Source organism: Oncorhynchus mykiss, chromosome 10, assembly GCF_013265735.2.
Source record: "Oncorhynchus mykiss isolate Arlee chromosome 10, USDA_OmykA_1.1, whole genome shotgun sequence".
Lineage (NCBI taxonomy): Eukaryota > Metazoa > Chordata > Actinopteri > Salmoniformes > Salmonidae > Oncorhynchus > Oncorhynchus mykiss.
In genome coordinates, this window is record NC_048574.1 from 69,293,471 (window position 1) to 69,309,321 (window position 15,851).

Genomic DNA, 15,851 nt, shown 5'->3' on the forward strand with positions numbered 1-15,851 from the left:
TCAGAGAAGACAAGGAACAGCTGGGGGAAAGAGGGGAAGAAAAGGTAACCTAATACGACCAGCAGAGGGAGACAGGGTGAAGAGAAAGGACAGAAACAAGACACAATATGACAATACATGACAGAATGGGCCAAAATTCACCCAACTTATTGCGGGAAGCTTGTGGAAGGCTACCTGAAACGTTTGACCCAAGTTAAACAATTTAAAGGAAATGCTACCAAATACTAATTGAGTGTATGTAAAGTTCTGACCCACTGGGAATGAGACGAAATAAATACAAGCTGAAATAAATAATTCTCTCTACTATTATTCTGACATTTCACATTCTTAAAATAATTGGTGATCCTAACTGACCTAAAACAGGGATTTTTTACTAGGATTAAATGTCAGGAATTGTGAAAAACTGAGTTTAAATGTATTTGGCTAAGGTGTATGTAAACTTCCGACTTCAACTGTAAATCCGCTTGTATTTTTTTTAACGCTTCACATTTTTAAAATCACCTACAGAATTCCTTACATTTGGATTCCCTGGTGCCACTAGGGCAGTTTAACACCCTGATGATAAATGAGTTCACCGAGGTGTGCAATTGTTTTGATTGACTTTAATAATTTGTTTATGATGTCTGTGAACATAGCAACAGTTCACCTTCGTTCTTCTGATTTGGATGGAGAAACGAAACTGAAACTGAGCCGATGTTGTAGTTTTATTGAGGGATAGTGTTCCAATTTCTGAAAGTTGTGGTAAAGTTCACTAAGATAAATATCGGCTACTACACATTTTAATATCATCTGTAATTATGAAAAATAAAGTGAACAGAAATGTTAGCATAATTATAAATAATAAAATAATTCAGAAGCAAGCATCCTTTTAGCAGCGCTTTAATTCGAAATAGCCTACATAGCGATCCTTACACCCAAATAGTCAGATATAATTAAATTATGTATTACCTGGTAGTTTTGAATCTCTTTTCTTCTGTCTACCAAGTTGTCCCTTTGAGTTGCGCCCACATGATAGGATCCTGCCATCTACGGTGAGAAATAAAGTGTGTTGCTCCCCACAAGCAATTTCTGTGACTTTATCAGAGAATATATTCCCTGCTATCGGAAGAGACACATTCTTAAAGTTTAGCCCAAACTGTCCACTCGAACCGTCTCCCCAGCAGAACATGATGATGTGATGATTGACTGATGACTAAAGTGTGGTCCACATAGGTTGGCTTTATTGGGCTCTACGTGTGTGTGTGTGTGTGTGTGTGTGAGAGAGAGAGCTACTAGTTACCACATCCATAAAGTCGTCATTATGTCTAAACCCAAACTATTTCTACAATTTATCTTCTTAAGATCTGACTTTAAACCTTACCCTAACCTTAACCTCACTGCTGACCTCATACCTAACCATAACCTTAAATTAAGACCCAAAAGCTATTTTCTCTTTTCATTCATTTTAGCCAATTATTTTGTGGCTGTGGTAACTAGTGACAACTGGGTGGGAGGGAGGCGTAAATGTTTCCAGCATGCTGATTCGTGCTGCGCGGGTGACAGGCGCAGTTCCTCTTCTTGTTTGATAGCGTTTCGCACTAAACACACGGACACTTTTGATTAATTTAACTGTACGCTGTGCAGCTTTTCACCATATACGAAGCCGTTGTAAAGAGTTAAAGGTAAAAATACGTTTTCTGCTGAGAGATACCGAAGAAATGTGATTGTTGTCCAAGTGCGGGAGATAGGCTGCACAAATCATTGATTATTTTGCTAGCTACTGTTAGCATAGCTCTACCTAGCAAATGAGCTAAAAATAGTGTCAAATTAGGAATACTTTGTCCTTACTATTTAACGTTAGTGTGATTAAATAAACAAGGGTCGTTGGCGAAACCATTAGTTAACATTATGCACAGCACTGCAGCTATCTAACTAGCCAAGCGGTAGCTTGTTTGGTTGCTAGTTAGCAAGCTAGCTTGTTGATTATGGGATATGGTGTTGCGTCATGCGGGTTTGTCAAGTTTGTGTTTACATTAGAAAAATACGCTTCAGTAATGGACTAACGTTAACATTGTCAATCATTATTTAAAAAAAATTCAGTCTATTTATACTTTTGTGCATGCCTGTTAAAGAGCCTAATGAAATATTTTGAATAATTAGATATTTATTCAGCTGTAGTAAAATAACAAGTGCTGTTGACTCCTGTCTAGTGTTCATGCTCTTTAGCTGCTCCAGTTAAAATAATGCAGTTATCACTTATCGTTATCAACTGATTCTGACAAAATTTTCAGAACGCTTCAGAACAGGTGTGACAAAGAAGAAATGTAGGCAACACAGCAAGTGACACTTACAGCTTGTCATGTTTTTTATTTATTTTTATTTATTTCACCTTTATTTAACCAGGTAGGCTAGTTGAGAACAAGTTCTCATTTACAATGCGACCTGGCCAAGATAAAGCATAGCAGTGTGAACAGACAACAACACATGGAGTAAACAATAAACAAGTCAATAACACAGTAGAAAAAAAATAGTCTATATACATTGTGTGCAAAAGGCACGAGGAGGTAGGCAATAAATAAGCCGTAGGAGTGAATAATTACAATTTAACAGATTAACACTGGAGTGATAAATGATCAGATGGTCATGTGCAGGTAGAGATACGGGTGTGCAAAAGAGCAGAAAAGTAAATAAATAAAAACAGTATGGGGACGAGGTAGGGCTATTGGTTGGGCTATTTACCGGGCTATTTACCGATGGACTATGTACAGCTGCAGCGATCGGTTAGCTGCTCAGATAGCAGATGTTTAAAGTTGGTGAGGGAGATAAGTCTCCAACTTCAATGATTTTTGCAATTCGTTCCAGTCATAGGCAGCAGAGAACTGGAAGGAAAGGCGGCCAAATGTGGTGTTGGCTTTAGGGATGATCAGTGAGATACACCTGCTGGAGCGCGTGCTACGGGTGGGTGTTGCCATCGTGACCAGTGAACTGAGATAAGGCGGAGCTTTACGTAGCATGGACTTGTAGATGACCTGGAGCCAGTGGGTCTGGCGACGAATATGTAGCGAGGGCTAGCCGACTAGAGCATACAGGTCGCAATGGTGGGTGGTATAAGGTGCTTTAGTAACAAAACGAATGGCACTGTGATAAACTGCATCCAGTTTGCTGAGTAGAGTATTGGAAGCTATTTTGTAGATGACATCGCCGAAGTCGAGGATCAGTAGGATAGTCAGTTTTACTAGGGTAAGTTTGGTGGCGTGAGTGAAGGAGGCTTTGTTGCGAAATAGAAAGCCGACTCTAGATTTGATTTTAGATTGGAGATGTTTGATATGAGTCTGGAAGGAGAGTTTACAGTCTAGCCAGACACCTAGGTACTTATAGATGTCCACATATTCTAGGTCGGAACCATCCAGGGTGGTGATGCTAGTCGGGCGTGCGGGTGCAGGCAGCGAACGGTTGAAAAGCATGCATTTGGTTTTACTAGCGTTTAAGAGCAGTTGGAGGCCACGGAAGGAGTGTTGTATGGCATTGAAGCTCGTTTGGAGGTTAGATAGCAGTGTCCAGGGAAGGGCCATCATGTTAGACCAATGATGACCGAGGCATTAAAACTGCACTTTAAAGTTCCACATAACCTATCTTAAGATGTGGCTAGGCCTACATATGGAATAGAGAAGAACATTTGATTTAATTAAGTAGGCAATTTCACATGCATTTTCTGTTATATGGAGTCGAGAGACACAGAAAGACAGAGAGAGAGTGAGTATCCTGCATCAACAAACACAGAAATATCAATCCAGCCACCATCCATTCCTGTGACATCTATTGGAACTCAGCCGCTCTGCAGCTGGCAGAACACACCAGGCCTTAAGCTGGCTGACGTTTCCAAGGCCTAGTCCAACTCTTCTATTGAATTTACAGCACCTATCTAGGAGCTCTTGTTGACTTGACATTCAATCTAATAGCTATCTTATCATTCTTCCCCAATTGTTAGCCTATTTGCTATCCAGAAGACTCTGCTCTAGGGTAACCTGTGTTGTTGGCCAGAGGATCTCTCTCCCCGCGAGGAGTCGTCTGCTGCTGTTGCTGGGTTGGTGATCATGTCAGCCTCCGCTCTCATCCACCTGGCCCGGTCGGGGGGGACTCAGGCCATGCGACAGAGGGGTTTCCTCCAGACAGCCCTAGTGAGTGTCCTACCCCATCAGGATGACCTCCCCCTCCAACGGCCTCTCCACCTGGGCCTGCTGCGGGCCAGCAACACACGCTTCGACCCGGACAGCAGCGGCAAGCCCACCACCTGGGACTCGTTCGGCATCTGGGACAACCGCATAGATGAGCCCATCAACCTGTCGCCCTCCATCAAGTATGGCAAGCCCATCCCCAAGGTCAGCCTGTCCAAGGTGGGCTGCGCCTCGCTCATCGGCCACCGGCGGGAGAATGAGGACCGCTTCCAGGTCTCCCAGATGACAGACAATATCCTCTACTTTGCCGTGTTTGACGGCCACGGAGGGCCTGAGGCGGCAGACTTCTGCGACAAGTACATGGAGAAGTACATTAAGTAAGTCATCTGGCTGGGTTGTATTATCTGTGTTTAGTCAGGGCATTGGCCTGCAGGATCAGTTTATGGCCTAATGTGTATTGAATGGACTGGAGGAAAAAATGCACTTCAATTTAGTTTTTATCCTTTTTATACTTGCAAAATCTCTTGAGGTCAGGCTGAGACCATTGAGATGGCAGGAAATGAATCTGATTGATTGAATGTGTTTTGGTGTTATTTCAGGGATCTTGTAGCAGAGGAGGACAATCTGGAAGTTGTTCTTACTAAAGCATTCCTTGAACTGGACAAAGCCTTGGCAAGACACCTCCACTTCTTCCCTCATGGTAGGTTCCGTCTGTGATGTTACACGTCAGGAAATGTAGATAGACTGTCTCTGTACTGACAATGTATATAGACTGTCTCTGTACTGACAATGTATATAGACTGTCTCTGTACTGACAATGTATATAGACCGCACTGAGTTTTTGTTTTTATGTTAAACTTAACCTAGTTTTGAAGCTAAAGTCTTTAGATTAGCTTGTGTTGAAATATTAACAAATAGCCTAACTTATCAATGTGACTGCTCTGCCAAGAGCTATGATGACTTAACCGATCCTAAATGGAGCTAACGTGTATTTTCAGTCGCTGCCTCCAGTGCTGTGAAAGCTAAACATTAATACCCAGGGTCACCATTCTCAGACTGCAAAGCACAGGTTAGGACATGTATGTGGCAGACAAGCATTCTAAACAAACCCCTCCACTGGATGCCCTGCAGATAAGAATCAGGGTTGTCCTCTTGTAGTGCATGCACCCTTCCAAGCTACTGGATCAAGTTTACCTTCAGTTCCTTTGGCAGCCATTTTCTTTTGTGAAGGTCGCCTGGAGACCCAGATGTTAGCAATCATAGAATGTTGACCGTTTTCTCTGAGAAAGGCCTAGTTTAATTGCCAAGATGGTGACAGTCAATCAGTTTAGCTTGAGTGTGTGGCCAAAATGTCGGCCACAGACGGCGTGAAATGTCCCAATATGCCCTGTGTGTGTGTGTGCATGTTATTTACGACAGCAGCGGAGCCAGCTAAGAGCTGGAGGCACCAGGCACCTTTTTGGAAGGAGAAGGGGGGCTAGATAATGGAGAGTCCAGCGGGTCCTATCCTGGACTACTGGAAGGTTCCTCATCTTTCTCTCTCCTCTCTCCTTTTCTATTTCTCTCACACAAGTTGATTTGAACAGCTGTATAAGGGTCATTGTAAAGCCAGAAACTGTAGGATGTTGCCATGCAAATGGTTGCTAAGGACACCCAAGAGGGAACAAAACACAAATCACCATGTGTACAAAACATGACACATAGAAACTTAGTCGTGAAATTTGAGGTGTTATACACTTAATTAATGAGAGGCATTAGCTAGAGCTCTCACCTATAGATTTGATCACCATGATGATAGTCCTGATAAGCGCTATCTGTCACTGCTGCTTCCTGTATTCTGCCATGGGCCAGTACACTGTATATAGGACTGTATATTAGGTCACTCATTGTAACTCTGACATTTTTGTATGACACCACTGGTCAGAGATCCAAAGTTCCACTGACTGTATTGTAGTTGCTCTCATTCTGTTTCTGTAACCCTAAAACAGTGTGATATGCATGTCTGTCTGACTCTGTCTCTCTTCAGCCATCCCTTTTGTTAGACTAGTAACCTCCCCCTCCATTCTGTTCTCATGTTGTGGAGTATGACTCGTGAGTGTGTGTCACGTGCCACCTATGCTGTGAATGTGTGAGAATACATTTTGAGCATGTATCTGAATAATTCATTGTGTGTTTTGAGAAACAAGTTGACCATAATCAGCTCTGTGTGTTTCTTGTTAGCTGTGTGTGTCTGGCCTTACAGTTGTGTAGAGTGTGTGTGTGTGTGTGGTCTTCAGATGTGTTTACCCCCCTGACTTGTTTCCCTCTACTTCCTGGTGTTTTAGTGGTGAGCGCTGGCTCCACGGCCACGGTGGCCCTGCTGAGGGACGGTATAGAGCTGGTGGTGGGCAGCGTGGGGGACAGCCGCGCCATGCTCTGCCGCAAGGCCAAGGCCCTCAAACTCACCTCGGACCACACCCCCGAGAGGAAAGACGAGAAGGAGAGGTACGGCAGATATCCAGGCTTGAGAAAGACGGGATCTGATATTCATTTGTTGGTAGCTGTAAGGTTGGGAGAGGAGGAGGCATGTTTTATCCATCACATTAGACACTAATAGAAATGTGTTAACTACTATGGATGAAGATTTTACTGTAAGTTTTAACAATTCTATGTAAGTCATTTAAGAGCCCTCTCCCGTGCTTTAAAACCACTTGTCTGTCTGTCTCTACCTCCAGAATAAAGAAGAGCGGTGGCTGGGTGACCTGGAACAGTCTGGGGCAGCCCCATGTCAACGGCAGGTTAGCCATGACACGCGCCATCGGGGACTTTGACCTCAAGAGCACCGGGGTGATCGCCGAGCCAGAGACCAAGAGAATATCAGTGAGTGTCTGCTGTCACCACCTCAGAGAAATTATCTACTGTGCAGTATCAGAGTGTATACATCTCAAATTACACTCTATTCCCTATGAAGTGCACTACTTTTGACCTGGACCTAGAGCTGGGAAGAAAAACGGACAATTATCGATACCGACCATTTCTGACATGTTACTGATATTGATAATAACGATAAGTAGCCGTTACTAGAGGAATATGACGTTTGAAATAAAATAACTCTGCTAATATGGGCTATTGCTAACGGGACAGTGATGGCCACAACATTGAAAGTAGTAGTTTTAAGGGTAATGTAAAAAAAAAAAAAGTAACTGGTGCACATTGTTATAAACTTATCATTCAATTTATTGTTATTGTGAAAATTCAGTGCATTCATATGGATTTTTGTCCATATCGCCCAGCTCTACCAGAACCTAATTTAGTGCATTCATTTTGACCAGATCCACACAGGGCTGGACAAAAGTAGTCCACTGTATGAGGAATAGGTTGGAATTAGCCAGTGTCTGTCACTCAGTTTGGGTCATTTTTGCCCCTGAGGTGTTTGGGTCATTTTTGCCCCTGAGGTGTTTGGGTCATTTTTGCCCCTGAGGTGTTTGGGTCATTTTTGCCCCTGAGGTGTTTGGGTCATTTTTGCCCCTGATGTGTTTGGGTCATTTTTGCCCCTGAGGTGTTTGGGTCATTTTTGCCCCTGAGGTGTTTGGGTCATCTTGTCAGGGTTGATCGCGTCTTTAGCCTGCGGGTGCTCAGAACAGTGACATATTAAGCTCCGAAGGGCAAATGTGTTTCCTCTTTATCACTGGAGACTGTCTGGCTTAGTCTCTGGCTTGTGTCATGGTCTGTTTGTAGATGTCTGGCAATAAGGTATTAACTTAATTTGTTTCTAGCTGCATCACGTCCACGACTCGTTCCTGGCGCTGACCACAGATGGCATAAACTTCATCATGAACAGCCAGGAGATCTGTGATGTCATCAACCAGTGCCACGACCCCAAAGAGGCCGCCCAGAGGATCTCAGAGCAGGTAGAGTGGTCACTTTGAGCCACCACAGCCCCTAGGGCAGCTTTTCCCAAACTCAGTCCTCCGGATCCCAAGGGGTGCACGTTTTGTTTTTTTCCCCACAGCTAATTGAAATGATCAAAACTTGATGATTAGTTGGTTATTTGAATCAGCTGTGTAGTGCTAGGGCAGAAACCAAAACGTGCACCCCTTTGCTGTCCCAAGGACTGAGTTTAGGAAACACTGACTTAGGGTGCAGGGGTAACATCTATCCCAAAGAGCAGCAGTGATTTTTGAAATTGTTGAAGCAGAGATATGTAATGTACATTTAGCAAATGAATGAGTTCAAAGGAGCTATATGGAACTGTATAATAACCTCAATGGATTGTCAAATAAACATGTCCCCTGGTTATTTAAAGAAGCAGTTAAACATTGAGACAAATGTTCATTATTGGTGGCGGTGTCTCTTGTCTCCTAGGCGCTTCAGTATGGCTCAGAGGACAACAGCACCATTATCGTGGTTCCCTTCGGAGCCTGGGGGAAACAGAAGAACTCAGAGACCAGCTACTCCTTCAGCCGCAGCTTCGTGTCCAGCGGCCGCTGGGCCTAAACAGGTGGACCCGGGTAGTCATTAGTACGAAGTTACCCCTAGACACTAATCTAGTGTCAGTTTATGTTTTCCACCCCTACTGGTGAAGGTTAGGGCTGGGGGGGGCGTAATCTGATCTGAGCTCTGTGGTTATGGATAACTTTGATCGAAGCAGACTTAAAGGGGAGGGAGATTCCTGTGGACCTTATCGATGTGCAATAGTCTCCACACAGGGCGGGCCAGTTCAAGACATGCAGGGGAAAAGCACAGCTAACCAAGAACCGATGCCTTAGGAACAATGACATGCCATTTTACAGATAATAATCCCGTAGTTTTGAGCCTGTTCTACAGAAAGGCTTTTGACTCATTATGTGCACTTCACAAGGAACACGTCCTTTTCACTTCCTCCAAAATCGCTGCCTATTCCCTATGTAGTGCACTACTTTTGACCGCCAAACGTAGTGCCCTACATAGGGAATTAGGTGCCATTTTGGACGCAAACAAGGTTGCAGTAGAAAGCCAACGACTTGGTGGGAGCTTGAAGCCTAAGAACTTACCTTATTCTTCATTGTGTGTAAGTGAGTTTGCATTGTGCCAAGTAAGGCAAACCAGACGTTAATTAGCTTTGTCTGTGAAAACTTGGGGGAAAGTGCTTCTTACTTGCATGTCATGGAGAATGTTTTTGGTAGGAAGTTATTCTGAGAAATCAACAACGCACTTTTTTTTTATTTCCTGGTGATGTTGAACTAATTTGTTTCAATGCGTCTAGTTCATCCGCTGTACTTGTTAGTGGATATCACTGTGCTGTGGTGCTGCTTTGTTTTGTTCTGAGCAACAGTTTTAGTCTGTCGTCTCTTCCCGTGAAGCACTTGTCAGTATTGAGTTCAGGACAAACTTCTCAGAATGGGGATTTTGGGTACAGTAAGGCACTGCTTATAGTACAGGGTTATGATTGACCAATATGTACAAATTCATATCCGTCTTAATAGGAAAACACTCACACGCACTGCAGTCAAGACGTGTTAAAGGACCACTATTTGAATCTCTGCGTTTCTATAATTTCAGCATGGTAGAAGGAAAAGCTGTGTGTAGATACTGTAATACACAGAAAGAGAGCCAGCCAAATGATGGCAAAAGCCCAAAGTCTTGTAATAGATGGGCACATGCAGTATGGAATGTAATGTGTTAGTTCTCCCTGTTCTACAATCATATTGGGCCCTCGGGAGCCACAGAATGCATTGATGCCCCAGTTGCACAAGCCTTAAAGATGCAGTCCTAGATCTTAAAGCACTTAGAAATTTGTAACATATTGTATGATGACTTTGTTCACAATTGTGTACAATCTTCAGTGATCCGTTTTGGCTCGTGATCACTTCTTTCAAAACTACTGGGTGAAATTATGCAAAGGCTTTGGAGCATCACTTTGAGGTAAAGCTATAGAGAATATCTATTGAGCTGTGTTCTAATGGTACTTAGTAGTTTAGTGTAAACACAGTTCATGGTCGTTAGGCTCGAAAACGACTTCAACCCATAGCATTCCAAAAGAGTATCTTTATTGACAACAAACAGGTCGAACAACTTAACGCAGGAGAGCCTTTGTTTATTTTGGTGATAGGGACTTGGAACAACAGAAACAAGTGTAAAATGGTGTATATCTGATAACCATACAGTCATTTAAGATGTTCTCAACTTGGGTACAGAAGTCATTTGTATTTTGTGAGTTTTGTACATAGTTATATTTATGTATATGTTTTGATTGCAGGAAAACCGTCAGTGTACTATTTTTAAGTGTTACAGTTGAAATATATTACATTTTTTAGAAAGAAATCTAAAATTGCTCACTTACTATTTTATAGTTTGTCCCTTGTCCTCTAGTTGTTGAAATGATTTGGCTAAAATATCACTTGTATTGCACTTCAAATATGCTTTTTCATAGGGAACCTTTATATGCAACAATGAACAAAGGAGACAGCTAACCAACAAATATGTGAAATGTGAATGTCTGTATTAAAATGCCGTCAGTGACTCAAATGCAAGAATTTGTAGAACAACTTGATGTAAAAATAGAGCACAAACAGGGATCCAAGCTAACCACAACTTGACTGTAATTCGCATGGATATCTCACTTATGGTGCTTCCAGGTTGTTATAAATAATGTAACGCTGCGTTGATGTGCATTAAAGCCACAGTTGTATTTTGTTGCTGTCTATCCAAGTCAGGAATACTTATTTCCATGTAACAGCTATACTGTTAAATATTACCGTTAATGTGATCATCTACAATCCATGAATGTACCTATCCACCATTAGGTTTTCCTCGTAGACAGTTTATGTTTGTCCATTCTCTCACGATGTGAACATTTATTTATCCTCCGTTTGTAATGAGTATAAGTTTCCTCTGAGTTCTCATAACTAAAATCTTGAATACTAAGTATCTCACCAGCCTTCCTACATGTTTGTTGGTTTTATTAAGTCTGTATTTTACTTCAGATTGTTCATGTTGTATACTGTAGTGCAGGGATCATCAACTAGATTCAGCTGGGGGCTGATTGTTAACGTGGGGGGGGGGGGGGTGGAACATATTTACAAATAATTCATAGTCTGCAAATTGACCGCAAGAATATGTTTGACTAAAACATGATTGCAAACCTTTCTTAAATTAAAATCACTTGGAGCTGTTTTCATGGTGTTTGTACAGTCTATGTTCAACAATGACAATAACCCTGCTGTAGTGTATGAAACCATATTCAGCTGAACCTGTGTGTGCCTATTCCTATCAACTCTTCTGTCTAGCTCTAGTACATGTTGTACTGTCAACACTGACTTAATGGACTGTCACTCCTATTCTCGCATGCCGTTGATGTCCATGTGGTCGACAGTTGAATATTTATCCAAATAAATAATGAAATAAAAAATTTAAAAATCTTCATTTGTGTACATTTTCCAACGTTATTGTCCAGTAGATGGCACTATTGTAGCAAGTGACATGAGTGTCGATTGGAACCATTGGAGGTAGGAATCTCTTGACGAGAAACTATGGGCGGTAGGAGAAACGAGCAGGTTGAAATCTATAGTCAAGAGCAGCTGCTGTACCTGGAAAAAGGAATCGGACAACCTCAACCATCAGTTTCTCAGAAGTTGTCTGAAATTGTATTACGTAATCTCATCCTACAAGTGTATCTTAATTTGATCACTTTTGTTGCTGAGAATTTTCCTACACCTTAGGAAATGCAGATGAACTTAGTGTATTTTCAGGGAATTTATGTAAATCACTAACACACTGTTATATTAACAGTATTGCACTTTTCATGTAGCCTACTTTTGGCCAGCTAATATCTACAGATATTTTTTTGCTCTGACCAATATAGTTCACATTAAGATCCTACATCTGTAGGTTATGGAAGTTCACATTCACCTGTGCCCTCATGCAGTCTTCAGATGTGTATCAAAGTTGATGTGGGTGGTAACGCTTCTAGCTATGGTGTACATTGGCGTGCGGGCTCGCCTCATGTATGCACGCATGCATCAGTCAGTCTCACGAATGCTCATGGAAATTCTGGTTTGTTTTGTCAGGGAGTGCCTCTTGCATATCCCTTGCACTTTGGACCAAATATAGAATATCTCCACTAAACAACTGTTTTCTACACCTGCTGTATCCTTTTGTCAATTAAATAGATTGTATCACCCCTCTTGCTATTTGTTGTGTTACCTTGCATTATTATTATTATCATTATAACTTTATGTAAACTACTTTTTTCTTTTTTTCACCTTTATTTAACCAGGTAAGCCAGTTGAGAACAAGTTCTAATTTACAACTGCGACCTGGCCAAGATAGAGCAAAGCAGTGTGACACAAACAACACAGAGTTACACATGGGATAAACAAACATACAGTCAATAACACAATAGACAAGTCTATACAGTGTGTGCAAATGTAGTAAGATTAGGGAGGTAATAGTGGTGAAATAATTACAATTTAGCAATTAAACACTGGAGTGATAGATGTGCAGAAGATGAATGTGCAAGTAGAGACACTGGGGTGCAAAGGAGCAACAACAACTAAAAATAACATGGGGATGAGATAGTTGGGTGGGCTATTTACAGATGGGTTATGTACAGGTATAGTGATCGGTAAGCTGCTCTGACAGCTGATGCTTAAAGTTAGTGAGGGAGATATGTCTCCAGCTTCAGTGATTTTTGCAATTAATTCCAGTCATTGGTAGCAGAGAACTTGAAGGAAAGGCGGCCAAAGTAGGAGTTGGCTTTGGGGGTGACCAGTGAAATATACCCCTGCAGGAGCACGTGGTACGGGTGGGTGCTGCTATGGTGACTGGTGAGCTGAGATAATGCAAGGCTTTACCTTACAAAGACATAGATGACCTGGAGCCAGTGGGTTTGGCAACGAATATGAAGCGAGGGCCAGCCAACGAGAGCATACAGGTCACAGTGGTGGGTAGTATATGGGGCTTTGGTGACAAAACGGATGGCACTGTGATAGACTACATCCAATTTGCTGAGTAGAGTGTTATGAGTGTTGTAAATGTGTGAGTGTTGTAAATGACATCGCCGAAGTCAAGGATCAGTAGGATAGTCAGTTTTACAAGGGTATGTTTGGCAGCATGATTGAAGGATGCTTTGTTGCGAAATAGGAAGCCGATTCTAGATATCATTTTGGATTGTAGATGCTTAATGTGAGTCTGGAAGGAGAGTTTACAGTCTAACCAGACACCTAGGTATTTGTAGTTGTCCACATATTCTAAGTCAGAACCGTCCAGAGTAGTGATGCTGGACGGGCGGGCAGGTGCGGGCAGCAATCGGTTGAAAGGCATGAATTTAGTTTTGCTTGCATTTAAGAGCAGTTGGAGGCCACGGAAGGAGAGTTGTATGGTATTGAAGCTCGTCTGCAGGTTAGTTAACACAGTGTCCAAAGAGGGGCCAGAAGTATACAGAATGGTGTCGTCTGCATAGAGGTGGATCAGAGACTCACCAGCAGCAAGAGCAACATCATTGATGTATACAGAGAAACCCAAGTCATGTCTCACTTTACTCTTGTATAACAGTCATCATAATTTGACATAGACTATTTTATAAATCCTACTGTATATAAAACATCTCAGAGTTTTTAACTGCTTTTTTCACCTTCAACTTTATTTACTACTTGTTATTTTTGACTTTTTATTTGGCATTTGATTCTTGATTGATATTGATATTGTACTTAATTGTCGAGGAGAGTTAGCGAGTAAGCGTTTCACTACTGTTTACACCTGTATCCAATAAACTTTGATACAATCATCAGAGTCTCTAGTAAAAGACTTGATTACTTGATGAATTTGTTCCGAATTTAAATATCAACAACAATTTGATGGGGAAACAGATTTATTTTATTTTATTTGTCTTTTTTCAAAATGTTATGAAATGCTGATGGACTGTTTCATCATTTTCATAATCTGCCGTTATGAAACCAATTATGACTTGATTGATGATTTCCGACTGTAACTGGGAAGTATTTACTTTCTGATACCTTACCCTCCCTTTTCTCTTATCAGTTAAGCCCATGTTTACACAACCACATAAAAAGCAAACCAGAAATAAGTCACAAACACACACACACTACGGGTACAAATACGCACCCTGGGTCCCTCCTGGTCTTGGCTACTGAGATACGTGATGTCGTGAGAGAGCTGTCTGTTGAATCTGACAATTAATCTTAATGGTTGTATAGTCGTCTCAAATAAAACTGTGAAGGACCTTGACGTTACTCTGGTACCCTGATCTCTCTTTTGACGAACATATCAAGACTGTTTCAAGGACAGCTTTTTTCCATCTACGTAACATTGCAAAAATCAGAAACGTGCTGTCCAAAAATGATGCAGAAAAATTAATCCATGCTTTTGTTACTTCTAGGTTAGACTACTGCAATGCTCTACTTTCCGTCTACCCGGATAAAGCACTAAATAAACTTCAGTTAGTGCTAAATACGGCCGCTAGAATCCTGACTAGAACCAAAATATTTGATCATATTACTCCAGTGCTAGCCTCCCTACACTGGCTTCCTGTCAAGGCAAGGGCTGATTTCAAGGTTTTACTGCTAACCTACAAAGCATTACATGGGCTTGCTCCTACCTATCCCTCTGATTTGGTCCTGCCGTACATACCTACACGTACGCTACGGTCACAAGACGCAGGCCTCCTAATTGTCCCTAGAATTTCTAAGCAAACAGCTGGAGGCAGAGCTTTCTCCTATAGAGCTCCATTTTTTTGGAACAGTCTGCCTACCCATGTAAGAGACGCAGACTCGGTCTCAACCTTTAAGTCTTTACTGAAGACTCATCTCTTCAGTGGGTCATATGATTGAGTGTAGTCTGGCCCAGGGGTGTGAAGGTGAACGGAAAGGCTCTGGAGCAACGAACCGCCCTTGCTGTCTCTGCCTGGCCGGTTCCCCTCTAAACCCTATTACAAGGGTTGAGTCACTGGCTTACTGGTGCTCTTTCATGCCGTCCCTAGGAGGGGTGCGTCACTTGAGTGGGTTGAGTCACTGATGTGATCTTCCTGTCTGGGTTGGTGCCCCCCATTGGGTTGTGCCGTGGCGGAGATCTTTGTGGACTATACTCGGCCTTATCTCAGGATGGTAAGTTGGTGATTGAAGATGTCCCTCTAGTGATGTGGGGGCTGTGCTTCGGCAAAGTGAGTGGAGTTATATCCTTCCTGTTTGGCCCTGTCCGGGGGTATCATCGGATGGGGCCACAGTGTCTTCTGACCCCTCCTGTCTCAGCCTCCAGTATTTATGCTGCAGTAGTTTATGTGTCGGGGGGCTAGGGTCAGTTTGTTATATCTGGAGTACTTCTGTCTTGTCCTGTGTGAATTTAAGTATGCTCTCTCTAATCCTCTCTTTCTTTCTCTCTCTCTCTCGGAGGACCTGAGCCCTAGGACCATGCCTCAGGTCTACCTGGCATGATGACTCCTTGCTGTCTCCAGTCCACCTGGCCGTGCTGCTGCTCCAGTTTCAACTGTTCTGCCTGCGGCTATGGAATCCTGACCTGTTCACCGGACGTCCTACCTGTCCCAGACTTGCTGTTTTCAACTCTCTAGAGACAGCAGGAGTGGTAGAGATACTCTTAATGATCGGCTATGAAAAGCCAACTGACATTTACTCCTTTTCCTAGCCACCGTGCTTCTACACCTGCATTGCTTGCTGTTTCTGCACAGCACTTTGAGATATCAGCTGATGTACGAAGGGCTATATA

General features: G+C 42.4%; 2 protein-coding genes across 2 annotated transcripts in view; one reads left to right on the plus strand and one right to left on the minus strand.

The window, feature by feature from the left end:
* LOC110498631 overlaps nucleotides 1–1,209 on the minus strand; it is a 38,137-nt gene extending 36,928 nt beyond the window's left edge. Inside the window, exon 1 of the mRNA XM_036989376.1 lies at nucleotides 949–1,209. Coding sequence (XP_036845271.1) covers nucleotides 949–1,168 — 220 coding nt within the window. The 5' untranslated portion in view covers nucleotides 1,169–1,209. The remainder of the gene's footprint in view (nucleotides 1–948) is intronic.
* Nucleotides 1,210–1,525: 316 nt separating this feature from the next.
* LOC110516113 (protein phosphatase 1K, mitochondrial) lies at nucleotides 1,526–11,537 on the plus strand. The gene is made up of 7 exons (XM_036933696.1): nucleotides 1,526–1,661; nucleotides 3,968–4,531; nucleotides 4,754–4,854; nucleotides 6,479–6,638; nucleotides 6,869–7,013; nucleotides 7,910–8,044; nucleotides 8,499–11,537. The coding sequence occupies exons 2-7, from the start codon at nucleotides 4,074–4,076 to the stop codon at nucleotides 8,628–8,630; spliced, it is 1,131 nt and encodes a 376-aa protein (XP_036789591.1). The 5' UTR covers nucleotides 1,526–1,661; nucleotides 3,968–4,073; the 3' UTR covers nucleotides 8,631–11,537.
* The last annotated feature ends 4,314 nt before the right edge of the window (nucleotides 11,538–15,851 follow it).